The 22,626-nt window shown below is 38.1% G+C and overlaps 1 protein-coding gene across 3 annotated transcripts in view; it reads right to left on the reverse strand.

The window, feature by feature from the left end:
• Positions 1-284: 284 nt before the first annotated feature.
• Positions 285-22,626, reverse strand: part of AZIN1 (antizyme inhibitor 1) — a 35,419-nt gene continuing 13,077 nt past the window's right edge. Inside the window, exons 3-13 of one of the 3 annotated variants that reach the window (XM_079796334.1) lie at positions 21,946-22,091; positions 14,116-14,313; positions 12,171-12,344; positions 11,221-11,393; positions 9,074-9,208; positions 8,079-8,160; positions 7,672-7,746; positions 7,036-7,198; positions 3,771-3,886; positions 3,005-3,219; positions 285-2,573 (exon numbers count right to left, since the gene is read on the reverse strand). In XM_079796334.1, the coding sequence (XP_079652460.1) occupies positions 2,465-2,573; positions 3,005-3,219; positions 3,771-3,886; positions 7,036-7,198; positions 7,672-7,746; positions 8,079-8,160; positions 9,074-9,208; positions 11,221-11,393; positions 12,171-12,344; positions 14,116-14,217 (1,344 nt within the window). In that variant the 5' untranslated portion in view covers positions 14,218-14,313; positions 21,946-22,091 and the 3' untranslated portion in view covers positions 285-2,464. The remainder of the gene's footprint in view (positions 2,574-3,004; positions 3,220-3,770; positions 3,887-7,035; positions 7,199-7,671; positions 7,747-8,078; positions 8,161-9,073; positions 9,209-11,220; positions 11,394-12,170; positions 12,345-14,115; positions 14,314-21,945; positions 22,092-22,626) is intronic. The other 2 variants (XM_079796335.1, XM_079796333.1) reach the window with 2 other exon arrangements.

Genomic DNA, 22,626 nt, shown 5'->3' on the forward strand with positions numbered 1-22,626 from the left:
TGGTCAGTTAATGTGCCTAGAAAATGTGGCTGTAAGTGTGTGTGTATACATATACATATACATATACATATACATATACATATACATATATATATATATATATATTAGATTTTATCAAAATCTTCATTGTTCCCTCTGTAATGCCCAGCATCATTTTACCAAATTCAGTTTGTTGTTCTGTAATAAAATAAGATTCTGAAATAATGCTCAGCAAGCTAATATACAAAGCTGATATGGAATTTTAACTTTCTTTCACAATAGAAGCCATCAAAATAAAACGTGAGGAGGAATAAAAAACATTTTATCTGTGTATTCAGAATCACACACGAGTTACCTTTACAGTTCAATTTACTATATAGAAATCATTTGGGTTTTATATTCAGTTAAATTCTGAACCGAGATTACAATATTGTAAATTAAAAAAAGGTTGTTACATTAATTTAGTACTTTTTAGCATACAAATCGAAATACATAAGTTCAAACTTCAGATTTATGGCAAACAGTCTTCAAATACAATACAGACATTTCTTAAAGTTACCATATCATTCACATGTGGTTTTGCAACTCTTGAGCTGTTATACATAGAACAGCTCAATTGACACGCCATGAAGCTCAAGGTTGTATAGTAAAGCCAAAGACTCAAAATTGTAACACCTTTTAAAAGATCTGGCATTTCTGGACCAAAGCACAATATGCAAAAAGGGTTGAGAACAATTCCTCCTCCTTATTTCGGTTAAAAAAAGTTGCATGGTAGCTTGGAATTTTGCATAAAACCCCATATTATACCTTGGTAAAGTCCAAGGTATAAGATGACAATGGATTGGGGCCCTAAATTTTTTTATTAGTAGAACCCATAAAATTCAAATGGGCATTAATCAAATCAAAAAATATTAAGCACCTACTGGTTTAAGTGAAATTTATTGAAATTCATGATCAATTTCTTTCCACCTTGAAATCAAGGTGTAAAAACCAGCTATTAAGTGCATTCCAAACTTCTCCTATGTAGCACAGGTAGAATTTTCTGTCCATTGGCACCAAAGTGAAGTCACATTTCCTCTTGGGAGACAGAAATTCTACATCTGAACATAGAGTAAGTTAGGAAAAGATGACCCCTGTTGTTTATTTTATTACTATTAGGATTCTGAGATCTAGGATTACTAATATACTAGCAGTGAACAATGCAAATTCCTGGCAACAACTGTCAGATAAGTGACCCTAACTCCCTTCCCCCCAATCACCATAAAATTTTAGTATGAAAAGAATTAAAAGCAATAACTAAGCTGAACAAATAGGGAAATAAGAAACTAATCGATTGGCTAAATAACAAAACAAACCTCTAAAGTTTGAAACCACTGCAAACTGAGAAATTGGAAATAGGTGTGACTCACCCTCAGCCCCTCGCAACTCTGAAATTAAATAATATTCCATGCAAAAGAGTATCAGGTTTCTGGATATAGATGTAGCCCTTCTTTCAAGTTTTAGTGTGCTGCAGAGTTTTCTGCAATTTTTATTTTCCTCCCCCCAGGTTACTGAGTATTTAATAGATGTCCATCTCAGCCAAAAGATTTGTGATTCAAAGATTTACTAAGTTACTCTATGCATTCTATCTATACAGAAACACCTATTATTACAATTGGTTTATGCAGGATTAACATTTTTGGTGTTAAAATTGTTAAACATCATGCTTACTGCACATCAACTCTCCATGATGCATCTGAACTTCACAATGAAACATTTTATTTAAATTACTAGTTAAATAACTGAAATGTACTGAGTCAAACTAAATTTAAGTGGGCTATAAAAGAAAATAACCTTCAAAACAGTCCATATACACATCTATTTCAAAACTACCTTTACTAGCTAGCCCCTTTCCCAAAGTTTTAGCCTGAAAAAACAGTAAAATCTACACAAAATTTTATTGCAATCATACAAGGGTTACATTAGGTCAAATACAACAAATACTATGATGCAATTTTACATTTATTAAACTACAGTTCAAAGCACAAATTTACACTTTCTAAATACACTAAACGTATCTAATGAAGTCACACTGGTCTTCCACTGACATCTGATATATCTGGGTGAAAGACATTAACTTTACAAGACTTTAAACACGAATCCTTAGTATAAAAACTGTGTACTTGTATGTAAACGATTTAATGGGGAACCCAATTAATGGGCTTCCATCTCCACTAAGTCATCCATTTTGTTGCATATTTTATTTTAAACGCTTAAGGGGCAGAACAAACTGGTAAGTTTAAATCTGGATACATCATCTAAATCTCGCAATTAACCCCCAATGAATTATAGATGAAAGCTGTTTTAGTCTGGTCCCAAATAGTTATTACTAGTAGTTTGTTTCCAAGAGAATTAACAGAGTAAGATTGAATTTTTTCCGCATTGGAATGTAGACCAGACAAGCTTAACCTGCAACTTCAGATCTAAAGAAGCGTTAATGCCTGTTTTAAGCTTCAGTGGAAAAACTGTCTTCTTTGCTCAGCTGGATGCAAGAAGGCACAAAGAAGAAGTTCTTCATTGTGTCTGAAGTAATTCCAGCATCTTGCATCTCATACCTACACAGGAGAGAAAAAGACAAGCATAATTCAGAATTTATGCACAAAGATCACAGAACTACGTAACAGACAATAAAATTATCTTTCAATAACCCTTAAAAGATGAACGTTTTGTTATTACTTATAAGTTATGCACTCATCACAAAATTAAAATTAGTGCCCAGCCGGAATGGCTCAGTGATTGAGCGTGGACCTCTGAACCAGGAGGTCATGGTTCAATTCCTGGTCAGGGCATATGCCCGGGTTGTTGGCTCAATCCCGTGTGGCACGTGCAGGAGGCAGCCGATCAATGCCTCTCATCATTGATGTTTCTATCTTTCTCTCCCTTTCCCTTCCTCTCTGAAATCAATAAAAATATATATATTTTTAAAAATTGGCACACATTCTGTCACCTCAAATATCTAATCTGCTTTAAAATAAAAACACCTTACCAATCACTGAATGACATCATGAAATAAATAGCTGGCCTCTGACAATCATTAAAAGCAGATGGTTCATGCAAAGAATCTGCTCCCATGTTATCAAAGATAAGCCAATCTCCCACATTCAGCTCAGGAAGAAGACACTTTTCCACAATGTGATCAAGCTCATCACAGGATGGACCCCAAAGGCTGCTTGTAAACAGAGGCTCATCGTCCTTGTATTTCTGTAGGAAAGAAAAAGTATTTTAAAGTTTAAGTTTTCACTCGTGCAGGTACTGAATTTGAGGGTAGATAAGAGCATTTTTTTACTATCTCAGATCCAATGTGCCATGAAAGGCAGGTCTAGAGCCAGGGTCAGTAGAGTTCTTCACAACTCCATCTAAATCAACAGACTAAAGCCAGAAGAATGCAGATCCTCAAAAAAGGGCACTAGTCCCTAACCTAAAGTACTTCTTCAAAAACTAGGATACATCTTAAAAATATCAGCTCAAGCCCGAACTGGTTTGGCTCAGTGGATAGAGCGTGGGCCTGCGGACTGAAAGGTCCCAGGTTCGATTCTGGTCAAGGGCATGTACTTTGGTTGCAGGCACATCCCCAGTAGGAGGTGTGCAAGAGGCAGCTGATCGATGTTTCTCTCTCATTGATGTTTCTGACTCTCTACCCCTCTCCCTTCCTCTCTGTTAAAAAATCAATAAAATATTAAAATATATATGTATCAGCTCAGTTTACAAACTGCCAAGTGAGCAGATTTAATATTATTTGTAATAGAACTTGCCTTGTGAACCTCTGGAATGGTATTCAAGTCCTCAGACAGTTTACTTGCAAAAGAACCATAAACACCATCATTCATATAATACACAAAGGCTGGTTCATCACTTCCGGTTTTTTCTACTGAAATAAAGAGGAAAAAATAAAGGTGAATTTACAGTAAATTGCCTCTAATGGTTATCATGAAATGCATATCAAATACATTGAAAATTTATAGAACTGACTCCTAGTTTTCACATCCTATATAATAAAAGATTAATATGCAAATTGACCGAACGGCAGAATAACCGGTCACTATAATGCGCACTGACCACCAGGGGGCAGACGCTCAATGCAGAAGCTACCTAACTCCTGGTGGTCAGTGTGCTCCCACAGGGGGAGCGCCACTCAGCCAGAAGCCGGGCTTCATGGCTGGCAAGCACAGCAACGGTGGTGGGACCCCTAAGCCAAGGGGTCCTGGACTGCGAGAGGGCGCAGGCCAGGCTGAGAAAACCCCCGCCCCAGTGCATGAATGTTGTGAACCGGGCCTCTAGTCTGAAAATATTTAATTTAAAAAAACCCTACAGCCTAGCCGGTGTGGCTCAGTGGTTGAGCATGAACCCAGAGGTCCCAGTTGGATTACAGGTCAGAGCACATGCCAGGGTTGTGGGCTAGAACCCCAATAGGGGGCGTGCAGGAGGCAGCCGATCGATGATGTTTCTCTCATCGATATTTCCTTCACTCTTCCCTTCCTCTCTAAAAGTCAACGTTAAAAAAAAACACCAACCCACAGATATATACTGACATAACCTTAAAACTGTTAGCCTAAAAAACAACGCATTTCACAAAGGAAAATAACCAATGAACATATGAAAAAGTGCTCTGCATCATTCACCATTAAAAGTACAATGAGCTATCACCACTACACACCTACTGAAAGATAGGCAATGCAAAAAAACAAAAAACGCCCTAGCTGGTTTGGCTCAGTGAAGAGAGCATTGGCCTGCGGACTGTGCCCATGCCCGGGTTGCAGGCTCCATTCCCAGTGCGGGGCGTGCAGGAGGATAAAGGTGGGGAACAAGCAGAACCTGCATATAATTTACACTGCCGGAGGGAGGGTAAAACAGTAACACCACACTGATATCTTTGAAAACATCTATTCTATGACCAAACAACTCTATTCTTAATCATTTACCCAAGCAGCAACTAGATTTGTACAAGAATGTTGCTTTATTCATAATAGCCAAAAACTGAAACTAAATATTCATTAGCAAGGGAATGTACATGTATATTCACAGAATATTATCAATAAACATGAAACAAAATGGTTCAATCAGATATATTATACTGAGCTTTCTTGAACAAAAGAATATATGCTATATCAGCGGTTGCCAACCGGTGGTCTGTGGACCACTGGTGGTCTGTGAGGTCCGAAAGGTTGGCGACCACTGTGCATTATGATTCCATTTATATGAAGTAAAGGCAGTTCAAATTAACCTATGGCAGAAAAATAATCAGAATAGTGTTTGTCTGGCGAGGGAACATAACTGAGAAAAAATAATCCTAAGATATGAAAAATATATTTTGAAAGGGATATCACTATGTCATTAACTCATCAAATAACATACTTAAGATTGTGCTCATTCTATGTCAAACCCCCCCTCCCCCAAAACCTAAACAGATACTGAGTCTAGTTCAATTTGTCAAACTCGCGGCCCACAACGATTATTTTTGCGGCTCAGCCAATATAACGGTATGTAAGAAACATTTTAATAACCATTTCATAACCTAATTTTTACAATATCCTGTTATACATAATTATTAATAACAAACTACAACGTTTGCTAATGACTGATTACTATAATCGTGCTGCATTCATTTCCTTTACACGCCTTATGTGCAGGCACACCATTTCTCTCCACTAATACTAGCAGCGAATATTTTAGCAGCCGATTGCCACGTCGTCATTAGTCTTGTACTGACTTGTTTGGTGTGCGCAACAGGAAATATTTCGCTTTCGGAGAACAAGAAAAATAGGTTTACTTGTGTTACACTTATGAATTTGTGCAGTTATTCAGTGTCTGGTAAGTTAATGTTCAAGAAAAAATATTCATTCTTATTAAAATGTTCTATTATTTTATGTTAACGATGACTCATTTATTTCAGCCCTTTGTATTCAGCATGTCTCAATCAAAATAAACGTACGTTTCTATGAAAATGAAAGCTTTTGTTTTTTTGCAACCCACATAAACGTAAGCTTTTTTTTTTTTTTTTTAAACATAAACTTTGATTTGGCCCGTGCTAGCCTTTTGAGTTTGACATGCTTGGTCGTTAAATGGCTTGCTGTTGTGCAGTGGTGTGGATTAGCTATTCTGGAAACCCCTTCTGTGTGTTCTAGACTTAAGCAAGTGAGAGAGAGGAATAATGGGAGCTAGGCTTCTCATTGTTGGGAAGGGAGTTAACACAGGGAAAGGGAGAAACCAAATGTGCCCTGTGGTGTATCACTCTCACTGCTTTTGATATATAAGTATGTTTATTAAGAACTCAAAGGTAAAAAAAGACAATCTTACTCTTGCTTATTTACTGGAAAAAAACTATGGGAAGAAATAAGTCTCCGTAATGTAGAACAGTACCTTCCTACCCGTTTTTTTAAAAGTGATACTTTTAGCCCTAGCCAGTTTGGCTCAGTGGATAGGGCGTCAGTCGGTGGACTGAAGGGTCCCAGGTTCGATTCTGGTCAAGGGCCCATGCTTGGGTTGCAGGCTTGATCCCCGGTGGGGGGCATGCAGGAGCCAGCCGATCAATGATTCTCTCTCATCACTGATGTTTCTATCTCTTTCCCTCTCCCTTACTCTCTGAAATAAAAGTTTTTTTTTTTTTAAAAAATAGTGAATTTTGAAAATAAATAAATGTGATACTTTTAGACCGTCTAGATTAAAAGGTCTCTGTTGGCCTTTGTTATGTAAGAAAGTACAAGGCAGATTCTCCCTGTGACTCATGTGACTAAAAAACACACACAATAAAGCACTGCTTCTTAACAAGCTATGAGAATCACCTGGGGGAAGTGTATCTAAAATATGTCTAGCTCAGCATCAGCACATGAGAGTTGCATTCAGATGTCTGGTGGACATTTTGAAAAGATCCCTAACTGTCTATAGCTGGCTGAAGACCACCCACCTATATAATACATAAAATGTCCTACAATATAATTACACTGTAGTATCTGATAAATTCATCTTCAAAATAACTGGGATTACCTACTAACAGAAGAAACTATAAACTTTGTAACTTACCTCCAGAGGAAAATTTATCACTTTCAACAACTTTCTTTGCAATGATATTAACTGCAAGTGTAAATGCAGAAGACACGTAATAGCTTCCAGGTTCTGAAATTATCTTAATGCCAGATCCTTCAGGAAAGTAGACATCCAACAAAGGGCTGATAACACGATTAACCTATGGATTTTAAATCCCACATTATAGTTTCAATATTGGATTAGACAATTCAAATTAAGCCACGTTTCTGTCTAGCAACAAGGGAGCAAAATTTCAAATCAGTTTTTAGGTATTAAAGAATGTGGAGGAGGACAGAGCAGGAAATTAAGGAGTGACGTACACATGGATAAAATAACTTAAGATATCCAAGTTGTGAATTTGTGCCATTAAGCAGTCTGTAAGAGCACAACAGAATAGAAACTTTTCTGTGATAAAGTTATGATACAGAGGTAAAAAAAAAAAATTATTAAACTTATCAAAGTTAGCTAGGTCTTCTCATTGCCTGCTTATTTTCTTAGAATCAAATTTTAAACAGATATCACAGGCTTTTAGTTCCTGCCACTGTAAAAACCCTAGACTACTTACTCATCTACCACCTAAGAAGCAAAGAAAGAGAGATTATTCCAGTATGTCCATGCACTGAACAGTTTTACCTCTTCCAATTGAAATTCAGTTCCTGTGAAGCCTCCTCCAATGTCTAAGATGTTCATTGTGAAGCCAAATTCTCCCTAGAGATGAAAAATAGGAACATTTTGAAAAGCCCCTCCCAGGTTGATAAATATCTGTTCTGACATTGAATACAGCAAGTTTTTTGGTTCCTAACAGAAGCAGATTAATTAAATGTTATATATGTTAGCTTCCTGATGTTGTCTGTACTGTCTTGTAGACAAGTAAATCACTAATTCTTTCACCCACTTTTAAAATGAACTGTATGGAACTCTGCTTATAATGTAAAAAAATAAGTAAGGTATGGGTCATAAATATACTGAGAGTACTTCAGAGATAGAAGTGTTTTTCTAACAACCTGATATAAATATCAAAATTTAAGGAAAAAACTTACAGCCATGTCAAACACACATCGAGCATCAGATAGAGCATGTACGTATACTTGAGATTCTTTGCAAGCACTTGAAACATGAAATCTGAAAGAAATAAAGTAATAAATTTAAAGCAGCAGCAAATTTTAGAGGCCCTTCCTGTAATTACTTTCAATTCTCATTCACCATATTGACACAATTAAGTATGTACCTTAACTTTATCAAATAGTTCAAGTATTAAAAGCCCTAACCTCTAATTATCAAGTTACAATACTTAACAATGAGCTATCAGTCATGATTCATGGCTATCAGATTGGGGAAGGGAAGGTTTCTGCAGATATGGTAGAGTAACAAGTTCCACCAATAAAATTGGGCCACAAAAACCATTAATATGAATGTGTAATTTTAGCTGACAAAATATAAAAACATGTCTATTGTGAAATACAAATGAACATTAATTCACCTGAGTATTACACATTTAAACTTGTCAGTATTACTTAAGTGACAGATTTAGAAGAGAATACTTAAATTTAACTGAAGTATGATTTTGTACTCCGATTGTGGCAGTGATTACATAAATCTGTTAAAATTCATAGTTTACCCCCCCAAAAAGTCATTTCCCCTCTGTTAACTTAAAAAATAAAATTGAGTTGAAATGTGAAAACTCTCAAATATATGTCAACATTGTCACCTAAAGTAGTGATTAACAGTGACGATTCTTTATTCATCTTTATGAACAATTTAAAAAGCAAGATTTTGTACTGTAGTGGGACTAGCAATGGAATGGCAACTCAGAAAATTAGATGAGAGAAGCACAAAATAGTATGAAAGATAAAGCATATTTAGTTTTTTCCTACACTAAGAAGGTTAAAAAATATATATACATTATACATTAATATATATATGTAAATATACAAAACTGCAAGTTGAATCTATGAGTTCATTCGAATGAAGTCTTAAATCAATAATCTTAAGACAAAGATTATCACCATAAAATGATTTTAAAACAAATACTCACTTAACCCCAATAATTTGGACATCAAGTTCCTTAGCACATTCCAAGATATGCCTACAGTTCTTCAGGGTAGCGCCAAACTTCATGTTACCCTCTTCATCTCCAGTATTATCTTCTGTTGCAATATGTAGTAAGACCCTAAGAGAAGGGGAAGATGATTGGGGCAGAGTTGGTTTACATCATCATCAGCACATGTGAAGCCTGAAGATTGTAGAAATTGTTTTCATTATGTTGCCAGTGTTCCCAAATCCAGCGACGGATGAATCAAGTGAACCTAATGAAAAACAATCCTGTATAGAGAAAAAACTAGCAATTAGGGCCTAAAGCATGAAGCTTAAAAGGATGGAATTTGGAAATAGGAAGTTAAGACTCTGTTGTAGCAGCAAGGGTAGGTAGGGCTCTGTAATGAAAGACATTACTTTCAAATGAAGTCCATCAGTCCATAAATCCACCTGGAGAGACTAAATTGAATAGCAATGCCATCATTTTTTCAGTAAAAATATTAGGGCTTCAAATTTCTAAATTATTCTAACCACTAACTTTCCACCCACTTATTCTGAACATTCCTCCTATTAATCTCTTATATCTAACAAAAAATTTGGGAAGCTTTCAGTTATTTTATTTGTATTAAAGCTTATTAGACTACTGATTTAAATCTATTTGGTATTTCCTTTCAAACCATGACAATCTAGAGAAAATGATCATGAGATATTCAAATAATTACAAAACCACTAAAAACTGCAAATACACAAATACTGTTTTCCCTAGGTAGGAAGTTTTGGTGAATGACTGATAATGAATGGGCAAATCTGATAAAAAACTAAATTGTTCTATCTATGGGTAGAATAAATTGTAGCAAAAATATACCATTCCATTTACAATTTAACACAGTAAACATTCCATCCAAATCAGGGCTTATCTTTAGAAGATCATGGAACAGAAACTTTTAGAGAGAGTTCTCTAGAAAATTTTCTGAAAAAGCCCAAAGGTTTTTAGGGTAATCAATCCTATCAGGATGCCTTTCTCAGGATAACATTAACATCACTTAAGAAAATTATAAATATACCAGGAAAATATGGATCATATACATTTCCAGGAACATATAACTCATTCAAAGTAAGCAAACATGCTCAGCCCACATGGCTCTGGTTGAGTATTGACCTCTGAACCAGGAAGTCACGGTTCGATTCCTGGTCAGGGCACATGCCTGGGTTGTGCGGCATGCAGGAGGCAGCCGACAGATTTTCTCTCTCATCACTGATGTTTCTATCTCTCTCTCCCTCTCCCTTCCACTCTGAAATCAATTTTAAAAAAAGCAAAGCAAGCAAATAATTTTGTGCTAATACAATAGACTAAGTATATGCTGAAGTCCTCTTGAGATTATTTTTGCCTAAACTTTTTGCCTTTTTAAAAATATATACATTTCTTCATTGATTTCAAGAGGAATGGAGAGGGAAGGAGAGAGAAAAACATCAGTGATGAGAATCATTGATTGGCTGCGTCCTGCAAGCCTCCAACTGGGGATTGAGCCTGCCACCAGGGCATGTGCCCTTGGCCGGAATCAAACCTGGGACCCTTCAGTTCGCAGGCTGACGCTCTATCCACTGAGCAAAATCGGCGAGGGCAAAACTTTTTGCTTTTAAAAAGTAAATTTTTAATTTATAAAACAATCTTGGAATGCAAAGTAAAAAAAAAAAAATCACACTTTCTGTTCAAATAGAAGTGTGGACTTTAAAGAAATCCCTCAAATCACTAAGGACAACCATTCAAGAGCTATAGCCAAGGGCAGAATATATCCTTAGCTAACCAGGAAAAAAAGCTGACCAAAATGCACCCTGTTCCTAACACGACATAACTAGCAGGGTTAATGTGGTTATAAAAATATAGCTGTGGCCCTAATTTTTATCCTACCAACCACATCTTCCTTAAGTTAAAGATTATAAATTCATGCCCTAAACTGTCCTTATCTCATCCTAACTCCATCTGAAGGGTCAGAAATACCCAATAAAACACTAGCTTTTTCTATATAGAAATTTTAAATAAGTTAAAATAATTACAATACACACTACTGCCTCCTTTTCAAAGGATAAGACAAACCCAAACCCTAAGCAAGTAAGATAATCTACCGAGGTACTAAGTTTTACACTTACTTGGCATTTGGATGATTACGTGCAATTTTCTTCAATTCGACTTCACTGTCACAGGTCATGATGTTCACTCCAACTTTTGCTGCATACTTTATCTGAGATACTTGCTTGCAAGGACTTATGTAAATGATGTTTTCTGGAGACACACCCAATTCCTGCACTAAAGCCATTTCAGTCTGTAAAAATAGATGTTAAACAGTGTCATCTAAAAGGCAAATTTCCTTTTAACTTTTCATTCAATTACTACCTTATATTTTTATTTCTTTTGTTAAATTCAAGTTATAAGAGGTTAAATTTGTATTACATAATGCCGCAGTACATATTCTGGTAATGCTTACTATACTACCCTGTGTTAAAACCTTTTAAAAGGTATAATTACTACCGAAGAAATTTCTTAATTTAGAATATTACTTGTCATCAGAAGTAACTTGATCTAGCTAGGTCTAGCCTAAGAATGAGGAACAGCCCTAACTGGTTTGGCTCAGTGGATATCGAACGTCGGCCTATGGACTGAAGGAACCCAGGTTCAATTCCGGTCAAGGGCATATACCCAAGTTGGGGGCTCGATCCCCAGTAGGGGGTGGGCAGGAGACAGTCAATCAATGATTCTCTCTCATCATTGATGTTTCTATCTCTTTCTCTCTCTTCTTCTCTAAAATCAGTAAAAATATATTTAAAAAAGAGAGAGGGAATGAGGGGGGAAAAAAGTGCCAGTTAAAGATAAAGAAAACTTTTAAAAGTCTCATCTCACTGAAACTTTCATTGATAGCACACTTAAAAAGTTGATCAATTTCCACTATTAGGCTGCAAATTTAAACAAGAGTTTTTTAAAAAACCTATCCAAAAGTCAAATTTCCTTGAAGTTTTTCTCCACTTGTTGTGGGTAATCAAAAGTTAGAAAGTTAACTTTTAAGTATTACAGTTTAATGGCAAAATAATGAAAAAATACTTACTTTACTGGAACAAGCAAATCCAGTTCCAAGAGCTGCCAAAATCTCAAGTACAGCTGGAGTAGAGTTGCACTTTACCGTGTAGAATGGCTTGATCTGAGCCACTACGTTCTGCCACTGACTGTGTTTCTTCACAATCTTTCCAAGATCTCCCACAAAAAATGCCTTCTTTCCTGTCTATTATGTTCATGAAAAAAAAAAGAGAGAGAAATAGTCACACCTACTGAAAATAGAGGACCATTGAGTAGGAAAGAACTCCCTTTTTCCTCCACAAGTGAGCCAAAACATGTATTATTTATACACTACATTTAAGGCTTGTGGAAGAATTACGCTAGATTGAGCAAACAAAGGAGAATCTAAACACATTTGTTCTTTTTTTTTTTTTTTAACTTGACTTTTTGCTGTACTATATTGTGGCATATAAAATATTCTCTACTTTGATTTTAAAATATTATAATGACTTTCTATTTCAGAATTACCTCAATTTTACTTTTTAGGAGTAGAGGGGAAGGAGATTACCTATTTCCTTCCATACCACTATTTAAAAAGGCAAAATTAAATTTAAAATTCCAGAAGTATACTAAATATCAGATAAAAATATCCTTCCTTCAAAAGAAAAGTGATTTTGTTAGGGATTCGGGGAAGATCTGTAATGATTTTAAAAAGCTGTGCCTACTCCCGGGGTAGAAAGATGATCGTACACGTCAATGAGAAAACGTTGGTTGGCAGATAAAATAATCTTATTTAGAATATACAACATCCAAATATTGTTTTAAAAGCCATGAAGCCAATATTACTGCTTTCTATTTTTTAAACGTATTTTTGAAAAATATATGTACGACTGAAACATGCCAAGAAATAGACATGATTGGAAATTATGGGCTATGAGTGGCAGATATGAGACAGTTGTACTGAAATTACCCCATCCTTACAAGACATGCCATTTCTAATGTCCTGAAGACAGATTTTTTATTTTTACTTTAACATGAAAAAAAAAAAAGCAATTTAAAGTACCAGCAAGAGAAATAAGATATTCAGTTGTAAATCAACCTTCAGCCATACAATTAAATAAAATCATTAAGAGAACACAGCTATTTAACTAAATGTGGGATGTTTGAGACTGTAAACAAGAACGGATGAAAAGAGAATGTCAAAGATCATGAGAGATTAACTGAAGAGTGACTGCTATAGAATAGATTGAATAGTATGACAAAGTGTGGCTCCCCCTACCCCCAAGAATTTTGATGGCAGGATAAGACAGAAACAAAGGAACTTTGCTGGGGTGTGGGAAGGTGAGCACATCTATAAAAGTCAAGAGGAGAATCATTTTTTGGTTTTATTTTTCTCTATTTACCTGCCCCTAGAAGAACAAGTTTTTTTCCCCACCCTATTACTGAACACTAGTAACATGAAAACAATTCAACAAATTTGGGGAATATGAGAAATTAGCTCCAATAAAAAAGCAAATTCTATCAGTAAGGTGATAAACAAAAATAATTCTACCAATAAGCACAAAATAAAAAATAAATGATCTTAAGTAGCCATGAATATGATTTTATAGAAGCTGACACTAGGGGCAGTAGAGTGTAAGCATTCAATGTAAATTATCAATTCTCAGTCCACATACACCAGATTATCTGAAATATAAATGAAGATCTAGTCCTGGTCAGTGTAATTCCAGTGGTTATAGCTTGGCCTCCAGCACCGCAGGATGGAGGGTTCATTCTCAGTCAAGGGCACAGCAGGGAAAGGGCTATCAGGGAGCATGTTTTTTAAAAATGTGGGCTGGAAAGAAAACCTCATTCCTATTCAATGGAAGTGTCAAGGCAACCTAGAAAAAAAGACAACCTGGAAAAGTTAACATCTGAACAGGTACTTTATTAGATTAACATCTTGGAAATAAAGCATTGGTATTTTAGAATTCAGAAACGTGAGACAGCGCACTTACCAGGGTATGTTCATTAACATAGTTATCAATAACATCTCCAAGGTTTGTTCCTTCATCCAACAGGCCAACGAAGTAGTTTGCATCGTCAATAAATCCTTTCATCTCAGCCGTATTCCACAAAGCCGAAAGTCATAAACCAGGAAAAACAAGAGACGGGCCACCAATCCTTATGTCTGGGTCCTTAGAATATGCAACAAACTGTCAAAACAGAAGTTATTTAAAAATTTATATTATTTCAGTAGTTAACCTTAGTGTACAAGTTGTCAACGAAAGTGTGCTAAATGCCTAATTTAATGAATAAAGTTGCAGACCCAGTCTGTATTAATCATCATCTTGTTTTATAATTCTTCCATAACACAATTTACTAATTTTAAGTGAAGAAAGCTTATGAATTAGTGAATTAAGTATCTACAGCCAAGAAATTAAAATACTGAGTTTCAATATATTGCCAGCCAGATAACATAGCATGCTACCAGGTAACTCAAATAAATGTTTTCTAAATAAAATTTTAGAGTAGATGAAAGGTAAGTAATAGAAGTCAGTGGAAGTGGAGGGTGATGTAAGAGGAAATTTGTAATAGACTGACTAGGTCAGGTTAGCAATGTATGTGTCTTATGAGGCGAGTTGATTAACTGAACTAGAAGTCATAAGACCTGGTCCTGGCCATGTCTTTTAACAACTTTGCAATCCTAGGTCATTTTCTTTAAATTTTAGTTAATGATCTTTAACTACTTCCTCAAAATGTTGTAATTAGAGCTAAAATTAAGTTGCCAATTGCCAGAAACACAAAAATGCTATCGTAATTCAAAACAAGGTATAAACTAAGTTCACTGTACATCCTAAACCATTTACTGATAACTGATTTTTAAAAAGGCATCGGAGCCCTGGCAGGTGTGGCTCAGTTGTTTGGAGCATTGTCCTGTATACCAAAAGGTTGGTATACAACAAAATTTCTACCAATAAGTACAAAATAAAAATAAATCTTAACTAGTGGTCAATGAGTCTATAGAAATTGACACTAGGGGCAATAGAATGTAAGCATCCTATCTAGTAAAAAAGTAATATGCAGATTGACCATCACTCCAACACACAAGATGGCTGCCCCCATGTGGTCAAAGATCCTGCCCCCATGTGGACACAAGATGGCCACAAAATGGCCAGCAGGGGAGGGCAGCTGGGAGGGACCAGGCCAGCAGGGGAGGGCAGTTGGGGGCAATCAAGCCTGCAGGGAAGGGCAGTTGGGGGGGAGGGCAGGTCTGCAGGGGAAGGCAATTAGGGGTGACCAGGCCTGCAGGGGAAGGCAATTAGGGGTGACCAGGCCTGCAGGGGAGGGCAGTTAGGGGTGACCAGGCCTGCAGGGGAGGGCAGTTAGGGGCAAACAGGCTGGCAGGGGAGCAGTTAGGCATCAATCAGGCTGGCAGGGGAGTGGTTAAGGGGTGATCAGGCTGGCAGGCAGAAGCAGTTAAGGGCAATCAGGAAGGCAGGCAAGCAGTTGGGAGCCAGCAGTCCTGGATTGTGAGAGGGCAGTCGGACATCCTTCGAGGGGTCCCTGATTAGAGAGGGTTCAGTCTGGGCTGAGGGACACCCCCCCCCCCCCAGGGGCAATAGAATGTAAGTACCTACACTAATAAGAGAAAGATGCAAATTGACCATACCTTCCTGACACCCACCAGCCAATCAGGAGTATGCAAATTAACCCAACAAAGATGGCTGGTTAATTTGCATATGCAGGCACCAAGTGGCCAGGGGCAGGGCGATGACACAGACATTCTGCACCGCCCCAGCAGGTCTGGGCCTCTGGGCAGTGTAGGAGGGCGGAAAGGCGGTTTCGGCAGCCAGGGGAAGGAAGGCCCATTCTTGCACGAATCTTCATGCATCGGGCCTCTAGTCTAAACTAATAAAAGGGTAATATGCTAATTAGACCGGGAGACCTTCCAGACAAAGCCATGGTGGCAGGGCCGAGGCAGAGGCAGAGGTGATTAGGGGCGATCAGGCCAGGAGGGGAGGGCAGTTGGGGGCAAGGAGGCCAGCAGGCAGAGTGGTTAGGGGCGGTCAGGCAGGCAGGTGAGCAGTTAGGAGCCAGTGGTCCCAGATTGAGAGGGGTGTCTGACTGCCGGTTTAGACCTGTAAGATCTGGCCTAAACCAGCAGTTGGACATCCCCCAAGGAGTCCCAGATTTGGAGAGGGTGCAGACTGGGCTGAGGGACACACACACCACCACCCCCCCCCGCCCCATGCATGAATTTCATGCACCAGGGCACTAGTTCAATATAAATTGATTTCTGGTCAGGGCATATACCTAGATTGCAGTTTGGATCCCAGTCAGCACACACATGGAAGGGTTCTCACTCACATCAATGTTTCTGCCCTCCTCTCCCTTTTCTAAAATCAGTAAGTATATCCTAGGTGAAGATTAAAAATATCCTATATAATCCCATATAATAATGAGCTAATATGCAAATGGTCATCACACCCTCACGCCGGGGCTGGGGGACCTGAGGCTATGCCCCCCACCCCAGCAGGGCTAGATGGGGAACCGAGGCTGTGCCCATCCTCTCCCACCCCCCACAGAGCTTGATGGGGGGCCTGAGGCTGCATCCCCTGCCCTGCAGGGCTTGACGGGGGTGGGGCCGGCCAGGTCTGGGTCTTGTGTGATTTCGAGGCACATGCGGGTGGGTGGGGACTTGACTCTGGGTCCCGCAGCACGCCTCAGACTCAAACAGGAGGGAGATTTTCCTATACATTTTATTAATTTTCTTTCATCTCTGATACTTCTATTATAGAGAAAGGGCAAATAGCAATATTAAAATATTTCCTCTAATTAATTCCCTTTGCATGTGCATGAATTCGTACACTAGGCCACTAGTGTGTGTGTGTGTGTGTGTGTGTAGCGCCCAGCTGATGTGGCTCAGTGGTTGAGCATCGACCCATATATGAACCAGGAGGTCACAGTTTGATTCCCAGTCAGCACACATGCCGGGGTTGTGGACTCGATTCCCAATGTGGGGCGTGTGGGAGGCAGCCGATCAACGATTCTCTCTCATCGTTCATGTTTCTATCTCTCCCCCCCAACCCCGCTCTTTCTTCCTCTCTGAAGTCAATAAAAATATAGACCTTAAAAAAAAAAAAAAAGGCATCAGACTAAATCCCATCCCTCTCCAAAGAACTTTTTCCCCTACCCAGACCTCCATTCTCCTCTAGGGCAGCATATCTATACTAATAATAGAGGAATATGCAAATTGTCCGGGACACCGTCACTGTAACAGTAACGACCGAACAGCAGGCTGCATGGGGTGACCAGTCCGGCACCGGGGGTGAGGGACGATGAAACGACTGAACAGCAGGCTGCGTGGGGCGACCAGGCTGGCAGGGGGAGCAGTTAGGAGCGATCAGGCGGGCAGGCAGAGGCGGTTAGAGGCAATCAGGCAGGTTAGCAGTTAGGAGCCAGAGGTCCTGGATTGTGAGAGGGATGTCCCAGATTGGAGAGGGTGCAGGCTGGGCTGAGGGGGCCCCCCACTCCGTGCACGATTTCGTGTACCAGGCCTCTAGTACTGACATAAACATCTTTTTAACATTAAGTCCACAAACGAAGTCCTTCAGGCAGGATACTACTCATTGTCTTGTACAGATTTCTGGTTGCCACATTAACAATGGGCATAGACCAGCCCTTGGCAACCTACTTTAAAATTTGCACAGCCTTTCTTGAGTCTTCAACCCATTTTCCTCCCACCAACCCTGTTCTAGCCTAGGTCTTCACCATGGTGATGGCCCTCATCCTAGAAGCATACTCCAATGGTTCCCAAAGTGTCAGCTTTCTGGTTGCACCAAAACAAACTCATCAATAAGCCATAATACTAGTCAAATTTCATGAAATACAAACAATGCTTAGTTTTAAAATTTAAACACCAACAACCAAGAAGTCAATTACATTCAGTTTAGGTCAGCAGTCGCCAACCAGTGGTCCGTGAGGTCTGAAAGGTTGGCGATCGCTGGTTTAGGTCATCAAATCTTTCTGAAATAGTAGAAACTGTAAAGGTGAGAATATTTTTATTTTACCAAGGAAGTTAATAGGGCATATTAACAGGAGACCTCCTACTTATGCAGTAAGTCAAATGGTGGTCTGAACGTTCTCTGAAGTTTGTTATACTAGGACTGGTATAAATCTGTGCCCAGAAAGTAAGACATTGTAGGCATGAGGATACATGTTTATTTTAAGCAATGTAACTCTAGCTAGAGCATCATTTTAGGGAGATAGTCAACTATGCACTAAGAGAAACAGAAAATATAAAGGCTACTCATTCAAAAAGTTCAATGGAAAGGTTTAAGTGTAAAAAGAGTAGGTAGAAACTTCCTGTTAAATTATACCACAAATCTTTCTGGCAAAAAGGCTTTCATTTATTCTATTAACACTGAGAAATAATTTAACCAAGGTCTTTAGCCTAATGTTTCAGCTCATGTGACTCCTCAGTATGTTCTACTATTTTTATTTATTTTTGTTAATCCTCACTCGAGGATATTTTTCCATTGGTTTTTACAGAAAGTAGAAGGGAGGGGGAGAGACAGAGAGAGAAATATCAGTGTCTGGTATGGTTGCCCCCAGCACATCCACGACCAGGTACATTCCCTTGACCAGAATCAAACAAGGGACCCTTCAATTCACAGGCAGATGCTCTCCACTGAGCCAAACTGACTTAGGGCTATTCTACTATATATATATAATATTTACTTGGGAATCTTGGGTTATCAATTATAGACCACCACAGGCAATTGCTACTAAATTCAACAATTCTAGCTTTTTAATTTTTTAAAGAAGTCTAGCTTTAGAGTCAGGACAAGATGAATCTTAGTTTCTTATAGCAATAGTGCTTAGGGAAAAGGTAATTTTCCTCTAATGTCAGGATCCTCAGTACTTACAAAAGATCAGGCCCATTCCATGCAGTCTTTTCTGCTGAATGCCCATATTCTTCAGAGCTTTTCCTAGAGTAGTATGCTTATAGAGATAAGGACATCCCTCCCCCCAAGCTATTTTTGAACGACATAATCTATATGTCCCAACACTCACTGCCTGCTAAACTAGCTTAAATGTAACAGCAAATGGTTTTTTAGAGCAGTATGCCAGGCACTGTTTTAAGTACATCATCTATCTAGTATCAATTTTCTTAACCCTTAAAACCAAGGTGTTATTAATTACCTTTGAAGACACTGGGGCACAGAATAACTAATTAGGCTATCTCTAGAGATGCTGATCAAATCATGTTTAAAATAAAAGGAAAAATCTGTCTCCTCAGCACACAGGATTCCTTTTCCGGGAAAACCAACACAACTAATAGTTTCTTTATTAGAGCTTTAGCATATTCTCATAACCTATTAACCATTTCTCAGACTAAATTTCCATAGTTGTTAGTCAGTAATTAAATTTATTCAAATTTGGTATAAAAACATCCTATCATGCCTACTCATTCCTAGACTTTTAACCTTTCGTCATATAAATATTTTCTACATTTTAACCTTGTTAGCTGCTCCTTCTTTTTTGCCTAATTCTCAAGGAAAAACCCAAAATTATTTTTTTCCTTTTTCATCCACCGTATCAACAGTTTGCATACAATGTGTACCCAATTTTGACAAATGTGTACACCCCAGTAATCACCACTACTATAAAGATAAGTTCCCTCATGTCCCTTTTGCAATCATTCCCCAATTCCACCTCAAAACACATCTGCTTTCTGTCTAATCTGACTTTTGTAGAAGTGAAAAATTTTAAACATCAACTGAGGGCACCAAACTGAAACAGCTGGCAAATAGTGGTACTACCAACATGAATAAAAATATTAGAAAATATTCCCTGCTCTAAAGTAAAGATACAATGCTTATAGAGTGATTAAGATACAATGCTTATAGAGTGACTAATACCATCATTGAAATGGAACTCTCAATTCAGAAGTAACCATAGCATTAGCTTACCAAACCCTGGTTGACTCATAAAAGGACATTGATGGGAAAATAAACTCATTTATTATATTGGCAATATTTGACAAAGGACTAACAAACTACTGTAAACACACTTAAAACACTAAAAGAAATACAGGACGTTAATATTACTTAATTTACTTAGTTATACCAAGCATTGCAATAAAATTGTTTATTAAAACCAATACTAATAAAGCCTATACACAACAGATGGTAAATGTGAATAAGTGAGCTCTATCTCCACCACCTTCTTAAATGCTCCCTGAAGGTTTTGACATTCCCCTAATTCCTAACCCAGAGTAGGTGCTCAGAAACAGATGGGACAAAGGACTTCACAACTCTTTAAACTTAGCAATGGTGGTGACAGCAATACACTCCCTTAAAGTGTGTTGAAAACCATGATCCATCTTTCACATTCTAAAAAGGAGCCCAAAACCTTGATTCACGAGCAACCCACAAGTAAATGTAAACCTCAACTGTCAGTTACTGTTAAAACACTAAAAGCTTTGCCCAGGGAAAACTAATTCCTCAAAATAATCTGCAAAACACAAAAACCTTCAGGAGGGAAGTTTTCAATACATTTTGAGCCACCAATGCCTTTTGTTCAAACCAAGTGTCACTTTGGAAGCCTCCTACTTCCAAAACTGAAGAGGCTTAAGTATAGTTGGATAAGGGTGGGCAGATATTGAGTCTTTCCTACCCCCAATCTCACTGAAGGATTCCTAAAAAGCAGTTGTTTTTTTTTTCTTTTTAATATATTTTTATTGATTTCAGAGAGGGAAGGAGAGGGAGAGATTGAAACATCAATGATGAGAGAATCATTGATTGGCTGCTTCCTGCATGCCCCTTACTGGGGATTGAGCCCGCAACCTGGGCATGTGCCCTTGACCAGAATCAAACCTGGGACCTTTTAGTCCGCAGGCCGATACTCTATCCACTGAGCCAAACCGGCTAGGGCTAAAAAGCAGTTCTTAATCATAAGTCCACTGTCTCACAAAGGAACATCTCTGTCTTAATTAAAGCACTATAATAAGAAAACATTTTGCTAAAATGTTTTCAAGTGACATGTAAAGTTACTTGGTGATGACACATTAACCCAGAATCCGAGACACGAGCATATTCTAGGCGGCCAAAATGAAAATAAGTGTGCATGTCTTGGGGGGTAAGCAGAGGTTATGCTCTATGCCAGATCTGCCAAGTTAATCCACCTCAATTTTAAGCACCATAGGGAATTTCTGCCAAACTTCCCAGTGCTCTAATCCTGAGTAAAATTCCTAACAGACACTGTACCGCTTTTTATGGCTTGTAAGTCAGAAACAGGACTGATTTACTGGCTTCAATACAATATAGACCACTACATACTATAGTCTGGTGCTGCTGGATACTGAATTATTTACATTAAGCCTGAGAAAATCTACCATATGTAAATCTTACATTCTCTCCAAAATGCTTTATAACTTAAGAGCAAATTTACTTTTATCAATAGATACTAAGAAATGTTTTCTTCTCACAAGTCTTCAAGCTATTTTCATAACTAAACACCTTATGAATACAATACATGGTGAAAGAAAGCTCATCTTATTTTACACTAATACAAGTGGTGTAATCACACTACTACTTTTGTAATAAGTAATTTCTTCTTGGCTAGCTGGGGAGAAAGAACTGTTGAACATTCCTATACACCTTCACATTGGTGTTTTTTGATAATACATTTTTTATGAAGAGCTGCCAAAGAAAAATCTCCAAAGAACTGCACACTGCTCTCCCTGGAGCCTTTCATGAGGCAGTTGAGTCCTCATGTTCATCAAAAAGGCAGCTCCAAGAGTAATGGCTGCAGCACTGGGCACTTGCCTTGTTACACACCTGCTACAAAGGCTTCTACAGTTGATTGTACTTCAGAAGAAACTGATACATCTCTCAAATAATCACAAGATAATTCTGGCAGCAACAGCCCACTTGACACCAGGCTGGATGGATAGGAGTCTTGGATTTCTGAAGTGAAGACCTCCCTGGAAGCAGAACAGGGAGAGCTGAACGGTTGAAGAGCACTGTTTCAGAGACACCTACTCAGGAAACCCAACCTTAATACATCGACCACTTTTCTAAAAGGACTTTTACTCATTACAAATGAGAACTTGACCTATTTGGAAATTTATACTACTACTATTACTCTGAAGAAGCCTAACTTTATTATTTTTTATTACATTGGCATTTGATAATTTAGCACTCAGCTCACAGCTTTAAAAATATGCACAATGCTGTCAGTCACCTCTGCATTCTACCTCCAAAAGAAAAGTTACTTACCATACAGAATACCTTTAGAAGTAACTGGGCAAAAGAGTATTAGAAGAGACTTCTAAAAGTTGGCTTGGGCACTATAGATGGGAAGCCTGGAGCAGGTAAACCTGCTAAAAAAAAAAAAAAAGTAGTTCCAGGAAGCTACACTCTGGAACTGGTAGTCTTAGAGGTAACAATAGCCTACATTGAGTACTCAGAAGAAACAGGACAGGGTTTACTTCACTCGACGTAAGAGGAAAGCCAGTA

This window comes from Cnephaeus nilssonii (genome assembly GCF_951640355.1).
Source record: "Cnephaeus nilssonii genome assembly, chromosome: 18".
Lineage (NCBI taxonomy): Eukaryota > Metazoa > Chordata > Mammalia > Chiroptera > Vespertilionidae > Cnephaeus > Cnephaeus nilssonii.